We start from the raw sequence: 14,656 nt of genomic DNA on the forward strand, positions 1-14,656 counted from the left end.
ATGTAGAGTCATAGGTCCACCAAGGTTTATGCCAGATGAACAGGAATGCAGCCCCTTTTGCCAGAGCGCTGGTAGAACGGTCACCTGTCTTTATTCTAAAAGGCCATTTGAATAATGTGTTGCGCCCAGAATACGTCCAGTTCTGCTTTCTACATACTGTCCTAGACAGACTAGGACAGTGGTGGCGAACCTATGGCACGCGTGCCAGAGGTGGCACTCGGAGCCCTCTCTGTGGGCACGCGCGCCGTTGACCCAGTCCTAGGCCTTCAGCTGAGTTTTATAAAACCTTTTCGCTTTAGGCCTCCGTCGCCATGTACAAAAAAAAAAAGTTTCAATCAATCAGTCAATTTCAACTTCTCGCGGGAAAAAAAAAGATCTTGCAAAGTTGGAATTGATTGATTGAACTTTTTAGTCCCACCCAGTCTGCCGTTACCACTGCAGCCATGCCCATCCAATGGGCCATGCCCACCAAATTGACCACACCCACCCAATGGGCCACGCCCACCCGGCACCTGACGATACATAAGTGGGTTTTGGGTTGCAGTTTGGGCACTCGGACTCTAAAAGGTTCGCCATCACTGGACTAGGAATATACTCAGAGGTCCCTTTTAATGTTTGTTTTCTCATCCCAGCTGTGAAATCAATAGGCTGGGATATGCACTGAAAGAAAACAAGGATCTGACATGGGAAATAAGCTATGGTTAATAAAGGTTGAATTATGAGCATAACTGAGCCCAAAATTTCTGTTACTGAGTTTTACCTCATTTTGCAACTTTTTTTGCTACAATTGTTAAGTGAATCACTGCAGTTTTTAAGTGAATTATGCCGTTGTTAAGCAAATCTGGCTCCCTCCATTGACTTTGCTTTTGGAAGCTGGCTGGGAATGTCACACGTGTTGATTACATGACCCTGAAACAGGGCAACTGTCCTAAATACATGCCAGTTGCTAAGCGACCATGGGGATGCTGCAGTGGCTGTAAGTGTGAAAAACAGTCATAAGTCACTTTTTTCAGTGCCGTTGTAACTTCAAGCGGTCACTAAACGAATAGTTTTAAGTTGAGGACTGCCAATATAAGATTTATATTAAAGTCATTGATTGAGATGGGCAGACTGTCTTTAATTTACTTACTTATTTTTTCTTTATTGATAAACGTGAGTGACCGATCTTTAACTAAATTAAAACCTTTAACGGGTAAGACGGCAAGTTTCCATGACGGAAAACAGACTTAGTCGGCAACATTTTGCAATCCATTTTTTAGTTAACCATGAACCATGTTTCGACACACGTGTTGAGGATTTAGTTCGTTAGGAAATAAATAGAAATATCTGAATTTTCCTTTTCTTCTCAGAACATCTTTACAATGAAATGTTTGGGAGCCTAGAAGAGCACGTTGGAATGGTTTATTCTTTAGCTGAAAATCCAGGTTGGTTTAGAAGTTTTATATGACTGGGACCCATTTTATGCTTAACTCTAGTTTTAAGATAAGTAAGTGCTCTGGTTGGCATTGAATGAAACTAGAAGTACTTCATACTTCACCACAGTAGAATACGGAAATATATCCAGTGTCCTTCTCAATCTGGATGTAGAAGAAATGAGGAAAGGTGGAAATACAGAGAGCCTTAAGACTCTTGTCAGGGGATCTGGGAGTAGAAAGAAGTGATAAGGTGCCTTGCTTTTAATGTTTCAAAGAGCCTTTTCTTAGAATGAGACGTGAGGTTGATCCACTTGCCTGACACCTTCATCAAAACATATTTATATGTTACACACAGAGACTGACATTAGGGCAGTCTTTTTTATGATTTTTTCCTATTCTTTTTTTAGAAGTCTCTATGTGATTCTTTTATGACAAGAGATAAGATGATCATTTGGGCTACAAATCACATAATAACTCTAGATCAGGGGTAGGCAACCTTGGCTCTTTTATGACTCGTGGACTTCAACTCCCAGAATTCCTGAGCCAGCTATGCTATGCTGGCTCAGGAATTCTGGGAGTTGAAGTCCACGAGTCATAAAAGAGCCAAGGTTGCCTACCCCTGATCTAGATCATGCTAATTGGAACTGATGGGAGATGCTTTGATCCAGACGACATCCAATTACTTGTGTGCTTTTCCCCAAAAGATACTTCAGTACTCTGACCCTTTTTGTTTTCTCATTTTAATAGTTCGGTGATCTATTTTAAAATGCAAATAGAATGTATTGTGAATATTTTATTTTTATTTCATACTTTTGTGAACTGCCAAAAGCCATGAAAGGTAGCAGAATTTTTATATCTGTTAATGTGGTAGGATTGGCAGCTAAAGGAGAGGGCGGAGTAAAAGGGCATTCCAGCATGGAGTGGTTCGATGGACGGATACAAAAGAGACCAGACGATTGAGGATCTCCAGAGATCCGGACCTCACAGGAAAAGAGGGCAGACATTCCATTCCTTAAAGAGTCCCTGGTCTGCGCAGCTGTGTCCCAGAAGCAGCCATCGCTTCAAGTCTTGTCACAATTCCTTGTGGCAATCACACTGAAATAGTGATTGCTTATGTGATGTGGTTGTGTAGCCCACCAACGAAGTGATCTGCTGTGCTTTCCTAATGCAGTCTGCGTTGTGGAAAGTGCTGTGGCCATGCTGAAATAGCGTGGTCCCTTCTGGGACATAGCTGCATGGCCCAGGGATGCTGAGGGACAGAGTGGCCTATCCTCCTCCCCCAGTATGAGGTCCTGACTCTGAATAGATAAGTGGGTGTAATGGGAGGTAAGGAGGAAGCCCAAGCCCTTCTATGACCCCGGGGGGGGGGGGAGGGAGAGGAGGCAGGCCCAAAGCCTGAGGGTGCAGTTTGGGGGACAGATAGGTGAATGACTGTGGTGGTGCTGCAGCAGCCGTAACGTCAAAACCAGGTTGTAAGTAGCTTTTGGGTGGGTGTCTTCGAACAGTTGCTAAGTGACCAGTCATAAGTCAAGGACTACCTGTACCAGCCAGTCCTGGAAGTTCTGGCCACTGTAGCACCAATGCAGTCCCATGAACAAAATTTGCATGCTTAGTAAGTAGCTTGTGCTTACAATTGGTTGCAGAACCCCGTGGCCACATCATCATTTCAGACCTTCTCTGCTAGCTTTCAACAAGCAATGCCAATGAGGAAGTCAGCAAGGAAGATCACAACTCAAGGACTACCTGTATTGTCTGCAGTATTCTACTCTCAAATGATTAAATTGAGATAAGATAAATCTTTTTTAAGTCCAATTATTTCTTTGTAATTTTTTTAGATCTCAAGGCAGAACCTGTGCTTAATTTCTTGGGACAGGGATTGCAACAAACTGTCAGGAAGACTGATGTGAGTGCTGCAGCAGTGGTTTGTATCTTCTGAATTGTGTCTCGTGTATTCCAATCAATCAGTATATGTATTGGAGCAACATTTACCCCAAATCTAGCTGTTTAGTATATTTTTATGTTGGCCAATTCTTAACTTTTAAAAATCCTTTTCCAACATGATGGACAATATGAAGCCCTTCAGATGCTATTGAACTTCAATTCTCATTAGACCCAGCAAACAAGTTTTAATAGCCAGGATTCATGAGAATTGTAATGCAACGGGTCAACAGATCATCTATTGCTCTCTCCACCTTGTTGCAACTTTGCTTCATCTGTGAGGACCTGACATCAGTGTAGCTATAGCCATGTTTTCAACTCAGGCCTCATTTCTAGAAGCAATTAAAGAAAACTAGAGTCATTAGAGAAATGATCTGGATGACTCTGAGATAGTTTGTCCTTCACACACAAAATGATGTCCAGTTTGTAGGTTGTAATAGTGGTGTTGATTTTAAAGGCAATGAATGTTGCATGCTAGATGTTTGTGACAAACATTGGAGTGCAAAGCCTGTAATTAAGAGCAGAGAATTGAAAGTCACCAATATTAAGATATGATACCTTTGGTGTGACTTAGCAGGATTGCTGTTAAATCCTAGTTGGTTTTCCAGCAATTGAGGAATGAAGCTGGCATAGACCAGACTGTCTCAATCAAAGAACATTTTGTTAGGATTCCAGACACTGTTGCAAAACAACTGAAATTCATTGATCTTTAAGTGGGTCTATAGCTGTCAGGTATAAGGTAGTCAGACCAAGAAAGCAATGCCATACAGATGTAAAACTATTTTTATTGGAACAGCTGTAGTAATAGAATCTTGCAACTCTGAATGTGCTGGTCAAATCATTCCCTTGCTAAGAGGCTGTCCCCTCTGTCCTTCAAGGGCAACCCTTACCCTATACAAGGGGTAGGCAACCTTGGCTCTTTTATGACTCGTGAACTTCAACTCCCAGAATTCCTGAGCCAGCTTGGCTCAGGAATTCTGGGAGTTGAAGTCCACGAGTCATAAAAGAGCCAAGGTTGCCTACCCCTGCCCTATACCATCCACAGTCACTTTTGGTAATGCTAATATTATTAAGATCTCACAAACAGAAGTCTGATACTTTTTTCCGGTCCTTCATTCTGCAGACATTGAATCAGTATAAAATGGATGGGCAGTACAGAGGATATTGTCTTATTATTAACAATGTCAACTTTGAAGGTAACCTCAGAAAAAGGAAGGGATCTGAGAAAGATGCCAGTAAGTGGCTTAAATAAATGTTTATATTGGAATGGCCCCTTTCTTTTTTTAATTGCTTCCATATCTTTCTATAAAGTGCTTTAACATTACAGAGCAGCAAATGATTACTAGTATGTACCTTTTATGTGGTTTTGGGCTGTAAAAGTTTTTTAGTTATTGTTGCTACCTGTGTCCAGATCTCCCCGTTTATTCCACAGAAGGTGCCAGGCTAAGGTTTTATCACTGAGAGATGATTAGCTCAATGAAAATAAGTAGAATTGACATGTGCAAATGAAAATTAAGTTGCCGTTTTCATGGATTGGAACGTTTACACTGCAGCTTCGATGAATATTGTGGAGAGTGGCAATTTTTTCCCATCAACTTTCTCATAAAGAGAGTACAGATAATCCTGACTCACCAACCGTCATTGCAACCAGCAATTCTGTCACTAAGTGATGTGGTTGTTAAGTGAAAAGTCAAATGGCTTCCTGACTTACAAAGTTTGTTGGTTCCAGCTGCGGTTGTTAAGAAAATCATCACAAGTCATTAAACACAATGTCATATGACTGCAACTTCTTTCTCCTGGCCAGCTGTGAAGCACACAAATGGCAATTCTATGACTGAGGGACATTGCGGCAATCATAAATGTGCACTGATTGCCAAGTGCTCAAATCCTAATCACGCGACTATAGGGATGCTGTAGGGGCCACAACTTTGAGGACCAATTGTATGTCTCCTTGTTCAGCACTGCTGTAACTCTCAATGGTCAATAAGTGAAGATTACCTGTGTGTTATTACTTCTGCTCCTCATGCTGAGCATAAGCAAGATGTCTGCTGTAGTGATTAAGGGAGGACGATAGCCATTAGAGAACAGTTTGTATATCTTTTCACATGGCTGCCTACCTTTAAGTCCTTCCTGTCCAGTGAAGAAAGATCGGAGATGTCAGGGACCAGGCTGGTGTTTACAATTCCACAGCTCCTCCGCAAATTCCATCAGACCATTGAAATGGGCCAATAGGCTCTCTTGTTAAGTTTCAATACAGATCATTATTCATTTTCTGCATATATCGCATGTTTATAAGAAGTAAACAAGTAATTGTGGAGTTAGGGATATTAATACTAGTTTACTTTTAGTTGAATAGTATTCTGGGATTAGGTTTGGGAAGTCCGGGTGGGGGGTGGGGGGTAGGGGTTTTTACACTGTGATGTATCTGTGATGTGCTTTTTTTTTATGATGAAAATAATAAAAATTTATATTTGAAAAAAAAAAAAAGAAGTAAACAAGTAAGGGCTGTCTCACAGTCATAAGCCTAGTAGATTACCAAAAAAAGACCATTTTGTTACTAATTGTCAAATCTGTTTTATCCTAAAAATGCAGGAATAGAAACTGTTGGCATATCTTTTCTGTGTCATTTAGAGCCATGTAAATGGCACGTTTACTGTGTGTTTACCGACATGGGTTTTATGAAGAGTTTATGAAACTCTTTGCCTTATTTCTTTGTAACAGTGGAGCTGAAACGTGTGTTCACCTGGCTTGGCTTCAAAGTGAAAAAGTATGACGACCAGACTTCCACAGAAATTGGAAAACTTTTGCAGTTCTGGCAGTTTTCTGAGGACTGGAAAGAGAGTGATTGTCTGGTATGCTGCATTCTGTCTCATGGAAAATCTGGGAAAATTTTTGGGACAGATGAATGTCTGATTCCAATCCGTGCCATCACCTCATACTTCAAAGCCAACAACTGCCCATTGTTGGCTCAGAAACCTAAGCTCTTCTTCATCCAGGCATGTCAGGGTGAAAAGTCACAGCAGCCAGTCTTCCTCCAGGAAGATGCCTCATTTGAACCAGATGCACAGAGTTCAGGATTTGTGTCTTCCCAGCAGCTCACCTCAAGTATTCCAGATGAAGCAGATTTCCTGCTTGGCATGGCCACTGTAGATGGCTATCTCTCTTTCCGACATGTCCATGAAGGGACTTGGTACATTCAGGCTCTTTGCAGCAAGTTGCAGCTCCTGGTGCCAAGGTAGGATTCAGGTTACGTGGAAGCCTTCTCTTTAAAGTGACTGTTCTGAATGAACTACCAAGTATAGATTCGTAAGCTGTTAGTAGGCCACTTAGCCCACTCTAAATGGGCTTTTCACACAATTTTAAATTTTCTTTTCATAGGCTTCATGCACCAGCTCAAAATCCTGATAGCACAGTCTAGCCTGAGTTAGGGATTTCCCTTCAGCCAGAGTGAGCTGGGAGAATGTGACTAGTCCAAAGAGCTACAATAACCCTCAGCCTGGGTCTCCCAGTTTTCCCCAACAGCTTAGCCACGATGCCATCCTGGCTCTAATAAGCTCTATTCTTGGGGAAATAAAACAAGATAAATTCTTGATTGCAGAGAAGCTGGGGTCCTAAGAAATTTCTAACATGCTAAAGAATCTGTCTCCAGGCCTGAACACAGTTGATTTTGTGCTTTCTGATTTGTAATTAGATTAGTTTATAATCCAGTGATAATACGAATGTCAGTGCAAAGTAAGAATTGATATTTTGTTGATGTTCCTTTTCTTCTCTTTAGAGGTGAAGATATATTATCCATTCTTACAGAAGTCAATGAAGAAGTGAGCAAACGTGCCGATGCTCAGCGCGAGAGGAAACAAATGCCCCAACCAGCTTATACTCTCAGGAAAAAATTGATCTTCCCTGTGCCTAAAGAACCTTTTGCACCATCAGAACAGAGTTCAGACATGCAATAATTTAGATTGCTGGGGACTTAGAGAGAGAAGGGTGGTGAGTTCAAAAAGAACTCTTCTCTCTTGTGTTCATTAATTCTTCGTTGTGCTTTGAACAGGAATACCCGTTGTCTTCTCAAAGCTGTTTGATGTTTAAGAAGATGAAGAGGCAGGCACTTTTCCCCATCTGCCACTCATTGCATATGTCAAAAATGATTTGAATGATCAGCACATTTCTTGAGTGAGCCTCCTTTTCTAGAGCTGAAGGGTATCAGATGTGGTCTAACTAGGTTTGCTTGATGACAGTCATTGATCCTCAGGGGTATATCTCCAAACCCAGCAGCAATTTTTGTGGGTTAAACACAGTGATCTTTTTTAATACAACCACATTTGCAATAAATAAATTAATATGCCCTTCAGCTATTAAATACAGTGGATACTCTGCTATATTTATTTAACGCTTATTGAGGCAGAGAAGATGCAGCTTGGAGAACTGCTGCCTTATGTTAAGAAATCTTGATTGTAGAGCTTGCCTAAGTTCCAACTCTCTTGCAAGAAGCTAATGAAATCCAGAACAAAATCCATATAAAAGACAGAACCTGGTAGTACTGTTTCCCCTGTTCAATGGGAAAATGTTTCCCCTAATCCACAGAGTGGGTATGGACTGTGCATTGTAAATGTACAGTTCCATACCTGTACATTGTAAATGTACAATTGTAAATTGAACATCTGAACAGTTGCATTACATTGAGGAGAAGGAAAGTGAAATGATAAATTACAAAGTGTTTTTAAAGCAGTGAGATAAGACTTCGGTAAAGAAATAATGATAAATAATTATACATTATTGCAAAGACTGGCCAAGGAGGATGCAAATAGGCAAATCTCAAGCCATTAAAAAACTTGTATCAGGAAAGAAGTAACAGAAGTCTTGATTTGCTATATATTTTGGGGGGAAAAGTTTGTACATATATCTTCTAGAAAACAGGCAGAATCTCACACGTAGACTCACATTCCAGGATTTAGAGCCAAATAGGAGGTTGGAGCAAATCTGGGGCCATGTGCACACCTTAAAGAAGCTGTCCTTTCCTGGATGTGCTCAATAGCTATACAATCCCATGAACATATGGGTTACGGAAGCACCAATAGTGCCTTTTGGCTTCAGATCTGAAGTGCTATGTATCTCTAAAATTCAGCTCCTTTTTATTGATGATCATTTCAGTGTTTTAAGTACACTGTGCAACAGTTGCCAAACATAATGAGAACAGTTCTAGATAGATGGTTCTACATCCCCAGGTGGGCTTCCAAGGAAATACTGGAGCTAGTTCATAAAAACTTCAATGCAGAAGCTTGGGTCTCTGATATTTAAGGTTCTAACAAATAATATTTTAGTTATAATTTGACAGCTTATGTTTTATTTTGTCTAGTCGTTTAGTTATGGACTTAAATCTACAGGACCAGGTTATGCCCTTTTTATATAATGTATATCATAACATGTCCACCATCTGGCCAAGGAAACATTTATTCTATTTGTCAGCTAATGAGGGAAAAATATGGCACAAAACTATTGGGCAGTAACTGATAAAAATAAAGTGAAAAACATAATGATACGTGTATGTAAGTAATCTTTAACACTTCTGGTCTTCCAGCTTCGGCCTGATGTTCTGAAGAAACAGCTTCACACAAGTCTCCATAAGCCAATTCTTCATGCATAGCCCTAATCAAACAATCCAAAAACACTACTTTTTTGGGCATTAAATATCTCTTCATTCTTCTCAATAAGCTTGTGCCTGAGGAGGGAAAAAGAGCAATATTTTTTTTCTGCCTTTGTACAGGGAGACTCCAAAACCCATAGTATACAAAATGTTGGAAACCATTTCCCTCAATCCCAGATCGTATTGGGGAGTGACACGCACCCCCAATTTCCCCCTCACGTTGTGTGTCACTCATTGCACAATCAAGTGGTTTATAAGAAGCTGGTTGAAATTCTGTGCTAAAACAACTAGAACAGGGGTAGGCAATCCAAAACACTCAAAGAGCCACTTGGACCCGTTTCCCACTGAAAACAAAACACTGGGAGCCGCAAAACCCTTTTGATATCTAAAATGAAGATAGATGTCAAAGGGGTCTCTCTCTCTCCCTCCCTCTCTTTCCCCTTTCTCTCTTTCCTCTCTCTCTTTCCTCTCTCTCTCTCTCTCTCTTTCCTCTCCCTCTCTTTCTCTTTCCTCTCTCTTTCTCTTTCCTCTCTCTCTCTTTCCTCTCTTTCCTCTCTCTCTCTCCTCTCCCTCTCTCTTTCCTCTCTTTCTTTCCTTTCTCTCTTTCCTCTCCTCTTTCTCTTTCCTCTCTCTCCCTCTCCTCTCCCTCTCTCTCTCTCTTTCCTCTCACTCTCTTTCCTTTCCCTCTCTCTCTCTTTCCTCTCCCCTCTCTTTCTCTCTTTCCTCTCTCTCTCTTTCCTCTCCCCTCTCTTTTTCTTTTTCCTCTCACTCTCTTTCTCTCTCTTTTCTCTTCCTCAATATCTCTGGTTGCTCTTTTCAGTGACTCTGGGCAGCTTACAGTTCAAAAATGTATTACAATTAAAAATACTAAAAACTTTTTAAGAGTAATGACAGGAAAACCAATAAAAACAACAGAAGAATCCAAATTAAGTGACCACGCTGGAATAACGCCCAGCTTCTTGTCCTAGGAACACGGGTCAAAGGTGTGACCATTTCATGTGATTGGTGATTAGACGCACAACAACAACGCCCACGATAATTGGATCACGAGGCGCAACTTCCCTCAGGAGGCAGAAAGAATTTGGGCAAGCGGCGTTTCGGAGATCAGGCCGGGGCTCGGTCGGGCCCTTGCAGGGCGCAATTAGGGGCGGCTCCGCGGAGTCCCGGGCACCTGACTCACAGAGGAAGCCAACTGGGAACCCACAATTAGCGGGCCCGCCAGGAGGTGGCTAACGTGGACACCCCCACGGCAGTCAGGCGGCCCCTGAGCTCCTCTGTTACTGCTGTTCTCTGCCCCTTAGTGCTGGATGGATCTGACCTGAAGAAGCTCGCAAGTCTCCATTGGAAGCAAGGAGGGAGGGCAGGTTGAGGGAAACGGGCCTTTTCTATCTGCATAAAACCAGCAATTGTAAATACTTTTCAAAAATGTAAAAAGAAAAAAAGAAAAATTACAAAAGAGCAAACACCATGAAGATGTATACTCTCTCTCTCTCTCTCTCACACACACACACACAAATATTCAAAATCTGAAATGTTTTGAAGACAAAAAAAATTAGGGGCGGGTCCACGGAGTCCCGAGCACCTGACTCACGGAGGAAGCCGGCACGGAGCACACAATTAGTGGGCCTGCCAGGAGGCAGCTGAGGTGGACACCCCCGTGGCGGTCAGGCACCCCCGAGCTCCTCGCCGAGCCGGACGGAATTCCTGGCCAGCCGGCCACGGGGTGGGAACAGCTCCCTCACCGGGGCTGCTTGGCCAGCCCAGCCTTTCCAAGGCCAAATCCTGCAGGAGGGCAAGCCGGGCCAGGCTGGGTAGTGGGAAAGGAGGCACACTGCGATTTGTACACCCCTGGCCTGCTCAGCGGAGGTTCCAGCAGGCCGCTCCCAGCGGAGATCCCGGGGCTTTCCCGCGCAGCTCCCCAGCCACGTGCACCTGGGACGGGGCCAGCCCGGGAAAGGGACTTCCTGGCTGTTCTTCCAGGGGGTGGGGCACCCAGGCGCAGGGCCAATCAGGAGCCCTGCGAGGGGGCAAGTCCGCATGAGAGGGGGGAGCGCAAGCGCCTCTCTCTCATCTTTACAAATGGCGGAGGGAGGCTCTGGAGCCGCAGGGGATGGGTCAAAGAGCCGCATGTGGCTCCGGAGCCGTGGGATGCCGACCCATGAACTAGAAGTATCAAATTTTTGTTTGGCCAAGTTATAACCATGTGTGGCAAGGGCACCCATCTACCAAAGCACACCTTGAATTGATTTATAAATTCAAATTGGGTTGTGGAAAAAGTCAGTTTTTAGGCTTGATTCTGTACAATGAAGTTAAAAGCTCTTTTGTTTATGATCTAGCATGCCACAAAGGCACATTTGAGTATGTCAGTATTTTTTTTTTTTAGTTGGTTTGGGGACTCCACGATTAGATAAAAGTGCTTGGAAGATATAGGAACAGTTGCATTTTGGAAGAAAAGTCTAAAAGCATAATTTCAGTGCAGCTCTTTCCAAGCTCTTACCCTTAACCTGAGAGTAATTCCTCTTGAAACAATGGGACTTTTGACAATCTGTGTATATGGGCATGCTATTAAGTCATATGGACAGTCATGGAATCAGATCTCATCATGAATATTGTTACTGATATCAGTGAAACTCCCAACCAAATCATTCATTATCTCAAAAGCAAATTCAATTGTCCTAATGACACAGAATATTGCAACTGGAATTTTAGCTATTAAATCAATGTATAATACAATTCTGTTATTACTGAATGTTACTGCATGCAGTTCTAACAATAAGCGCCTACATTTTCTGCGCCGCAAGAGAAAAGCACATCTTCCTTCCCCTGTCCTGACCACTTTTTAGAGGGGGACAATTGAGAGCATCCTGTCATACAGCATCACAGTCTGGTTTGGAGGCATGACTGCTTCAGACAGGAAGGAGGTGCAGAGAGTGGTGAGAATGGCCCAAAAGATCATTGGCAGTTCCCTCCCTCCCATCCAGGACATAGCACAGAAGCGCTGCTTGAGCAGGGTCCGTAAGATTGCCTGGGACACTACACATCCTCTTCACGACCTGTTTTCCTTGTTACCTTCTGGGAGGAGGCTTCATGTTATCCGAAGCAGAACATCTAGATTCAGCCAGAGTTTCATTCCATACATCATTAACCTTGTGAACTCTCAAGCTTCCTCCTTCCGTTATATATTCAAGATGGACAATGTTTAATATTTACCGTATTTGCTACGTATACGTAGGGATGTGGGTCTATACATATGTTGTTCATAATATGTTTAGGTGTGTGTCATGTATGTGTTTCACTTTGAAAGCGGGTAACTAAATTTCATTTTTGATGTGTGCCATTGTGCCCACAGTATAAAAATGACAATAAAGGTTATCTTATATTTTAACAGCAAATATTTCCAAGGACAAGAAATTTAGACATTCTGCTTCCCAGTCATTAAGATTTTCTGAAATCTCTCCTTTCCTCCCTACGTCTTTGCCCTTGTCACCCCTAAGCTAAAAAATCTTCCATAGGGGTGAATTTGGCAAATAATCTCACCAAGCTAATAAGATGCAAGTGTTCAGAATGAACACCTAATCTTGATAGGTATTCTCCATATACCGTCTCCTACCCACACAAAGTCAAATAATTTAATTCAAGTATATATAAATCACCTCACAGATGGGCAGCAAACAGTTTTAATAAATAAATTGGAAATCTTATCATCTTAGCATGGTTTGTTTCACAAACCTCAGTGAATCTGCAAAGCTTAAAAAAACTTCTTTCAACAGACTTACTATTTTGGATTTTACAAGGTTTTTTCTCCCACCTCAAAATGTTGTTTTCTTCTGTCAAAGAAGCTATATTAATTTGATGTTTCTCTTCAAGAGCTACTAGTTTTTGTTGGAGAGTTTTCTCTGTCTCTGCCATTTTGGCTTTCTGTAGTGGAGAAAACAAACTGGGTTTGGAAAAGTGGGAAGTAACATACTAATTTCTTTATCATCAGCAAACTTCTATCATCAATGAAATCTTCTCCTGCCATTATTTGGAAGAGCATTGGTATCTGAGCACTCTTTAAATTAGCATTGAACTAGAGAATTTTTATCTTAATATTAAGTACCTTGTGGCCATTTCTTTTTAGAGTTAGTCATTTGCTTGGTCACTACGCAAGAAAGGATGGAATTTTAACTGACTGTCCCCAAACTTGAACAGAATCACTGTAACTTAAAACTACTGCATCACTGCTGGTTGACCTTATCTTTGTTGGTATTTAACAATCCAGATTTTAACTATTTTTATTTCCTAATGAGCTTTTCCTCCTTGTTTTTTGGCTACAAATGATGGTGTCTGCAAATCTCACATTAATGTTCTGATCTCCAGTTTTAATTCCTGCTGTCATCTCTACTAATCCTGCCATTCTTGTATTCTCTGTATTCTTGTATTCTACAGTATGCATTCTCTTCTCCAGATTCAGTGCCAATATCTGTTCATTTAACAGTTCCTCAGAATAATAATCAGGTGTTTGTTGTATTGCACATTCTGATATGATTATACAATCAATAATTTTGCTCTATTCAGTAAACAAAAGATGAATCTTACATTTTTTGCTCTTGCCATTATCTTATTAATGCTATGCTTGTTAGCTATTCTCACGTCTTGCTCTCCCCATATGTTTTGCTCTCCTTCTTAAAGAAAACTTTGCTTGCACAAAGAATTAATGCATTGACTCAATGATTTGCACAATCTCTTGCCTCTGCCTTGTTTGGGAGGACAGAGTGATAAGAAAGAGAGAGTTGCAGGAGTAAGGTTCCACCGCAAGGGACTATAGCAGTGGGAGACAAAGAAAACCAGAGGCAATTGAAAGCAACTACACTACAGCAACCATTAAATAGGCCACATTTCAGAATTCTCAGTGATGTAGTATTTAGCGGATGGCACATTATCAGAGCAGAAAACCAGTCTTCAGTTTATTTCTGTTGGGCATGACAGGGAAAAGAAACAAAATGATTAATGCCCATTTCAAGAGCATCCGTGGAACAGTAGCTGAACTTGGGATCTGACTTTGCTGTTGGTGGACAACCACACATAGAGGTACACTTCACCAAAGGCCATAGGATTTATTGGAATAAAAAAGGATATACATTAAATATTGATGCAGATGAAAGCTGTCTCTTGCAGAGGTAAAGAAAAGCTCCTAGCATGCGAGCACGGCTGATTGGGCAATTATGCCTCTGGCCTTTGAGGAAGAGCATTCTAGGCAAAAGCTAGGAGACCCACCCATCCCCAAGGCAGCAGGAGGAACAAGGAGTTTGCTATCCTCCTCAAGAATAAAAAAAAAAACCTGGAATTGCAGAGTGACAATATTTGGATCCCAGTCACTGGGAAGGAGTCAATGTTACTGGGTACACGAAGATGTAGAATGATCCTATTCTGAGCTCTTTGGGGGATTATTTAACGGAAAGACGGGCTATCTTTTTTAAAAAAAATAATCACCTACCACCAGCAACTAAAAACGTAACGTTAGATAAGTTTCAAAAGTCACATCACAGATCTCACCTCCTTCTGAAGTTCTATCTCTGTTTTGTGAAGAGATGAAGCAATAGCATGAAGAGTTTCGTTCTTCTCATTCAATTCATTCTCCAATTTCTTTTATTGGATAAAAACATTTTTTAAATAATTTCAA

The 14,656-nt window shown here is 41.6% G+C and overlaps 2 protein-coding genes across 2 annotated transcripts in view; one reads left to right on the plus strand and one right to left on the minus strand.

Annotated features, from left to right (window-relative positions):
• The window catches only part of CASP10 (caspase 10), a 15,744-nt gene extending 6,806 nt beyond the window's left edge, over positions 1 to 8,938 (plus strand). The window contains exons 6-10 of the mRNA XM_015826332.2: positions 1,350 to 1,424; positions 3,251 to 3,318; positions 4,477 to 4,588; positions 6,075 to 6,588; positions 7,129 to 8,938. Coding sequence (XP_015681818.2) covers positions 1,350 to 1,424; positions 3,251 to 3,318; positions 4,477 to 4,588; positions 6,075 to 6,588; positions 7,129 to 7,306 — 947 coding nt within the window. The 3' untranslated portion in view covers positions 7,307 to 8,938. The remainder of the gene's footprint in view (positions 1 to 1,349; positions 1,425 to 3,250; positions 3,319 to 4,476; positions 4,589 to 6,074; positions 6,589 to 7,128) is intronic.
• Positions 8,939 to 8,941: 3 nt separating this feature from the next.
• Positions 8,942 to 14,656, minus strand: part of FLACC1 (flagellum associated containing coiled-coil domains 1) — a 32,056-nt gene continuing 26,341 nt past the window's right edge. Inside the window, exons 13-15 of the mRNA XM_029286184.1 lie at positions 14,530 to 14,619; positions 12,803 to 12,912; positions 8,942 to 9,069 (exon numbers count right to left, since the gene is read on the minus strand). Coding sequence (XP_029142017.1) covers positions 8,997 to 9,069; positions 12,803 to 12,912; positions 14,530 to 14,619 — 273 coding nt within the window. The 3' untranslated portion in view covers positions 8,942 to 8,996. The remainder of the gene's footprint in view (positions 9,070 to 12,802; positions 12,913 to 14,529; positions 14,620 to 14,656) is intronic.

This window comes from Protobothrops mucrosquamatus, unplaced genomic scaffold (assembly GCF_001527695.2).
Source record: "Protobothrops mucrosquamatus isolate PMUCROS unplaced genomic scaffold, P.Mucros_1.0 scaffold3057, whole genome shotgun sequence".
Taxonomy (NCBI): domain Eukaryota; kingdom Metazoa; phylum Chordata; class Lepidosauria; order Squamata; family Viperidae; genus Protobothrops; species Protobothrops mucrosquamatus.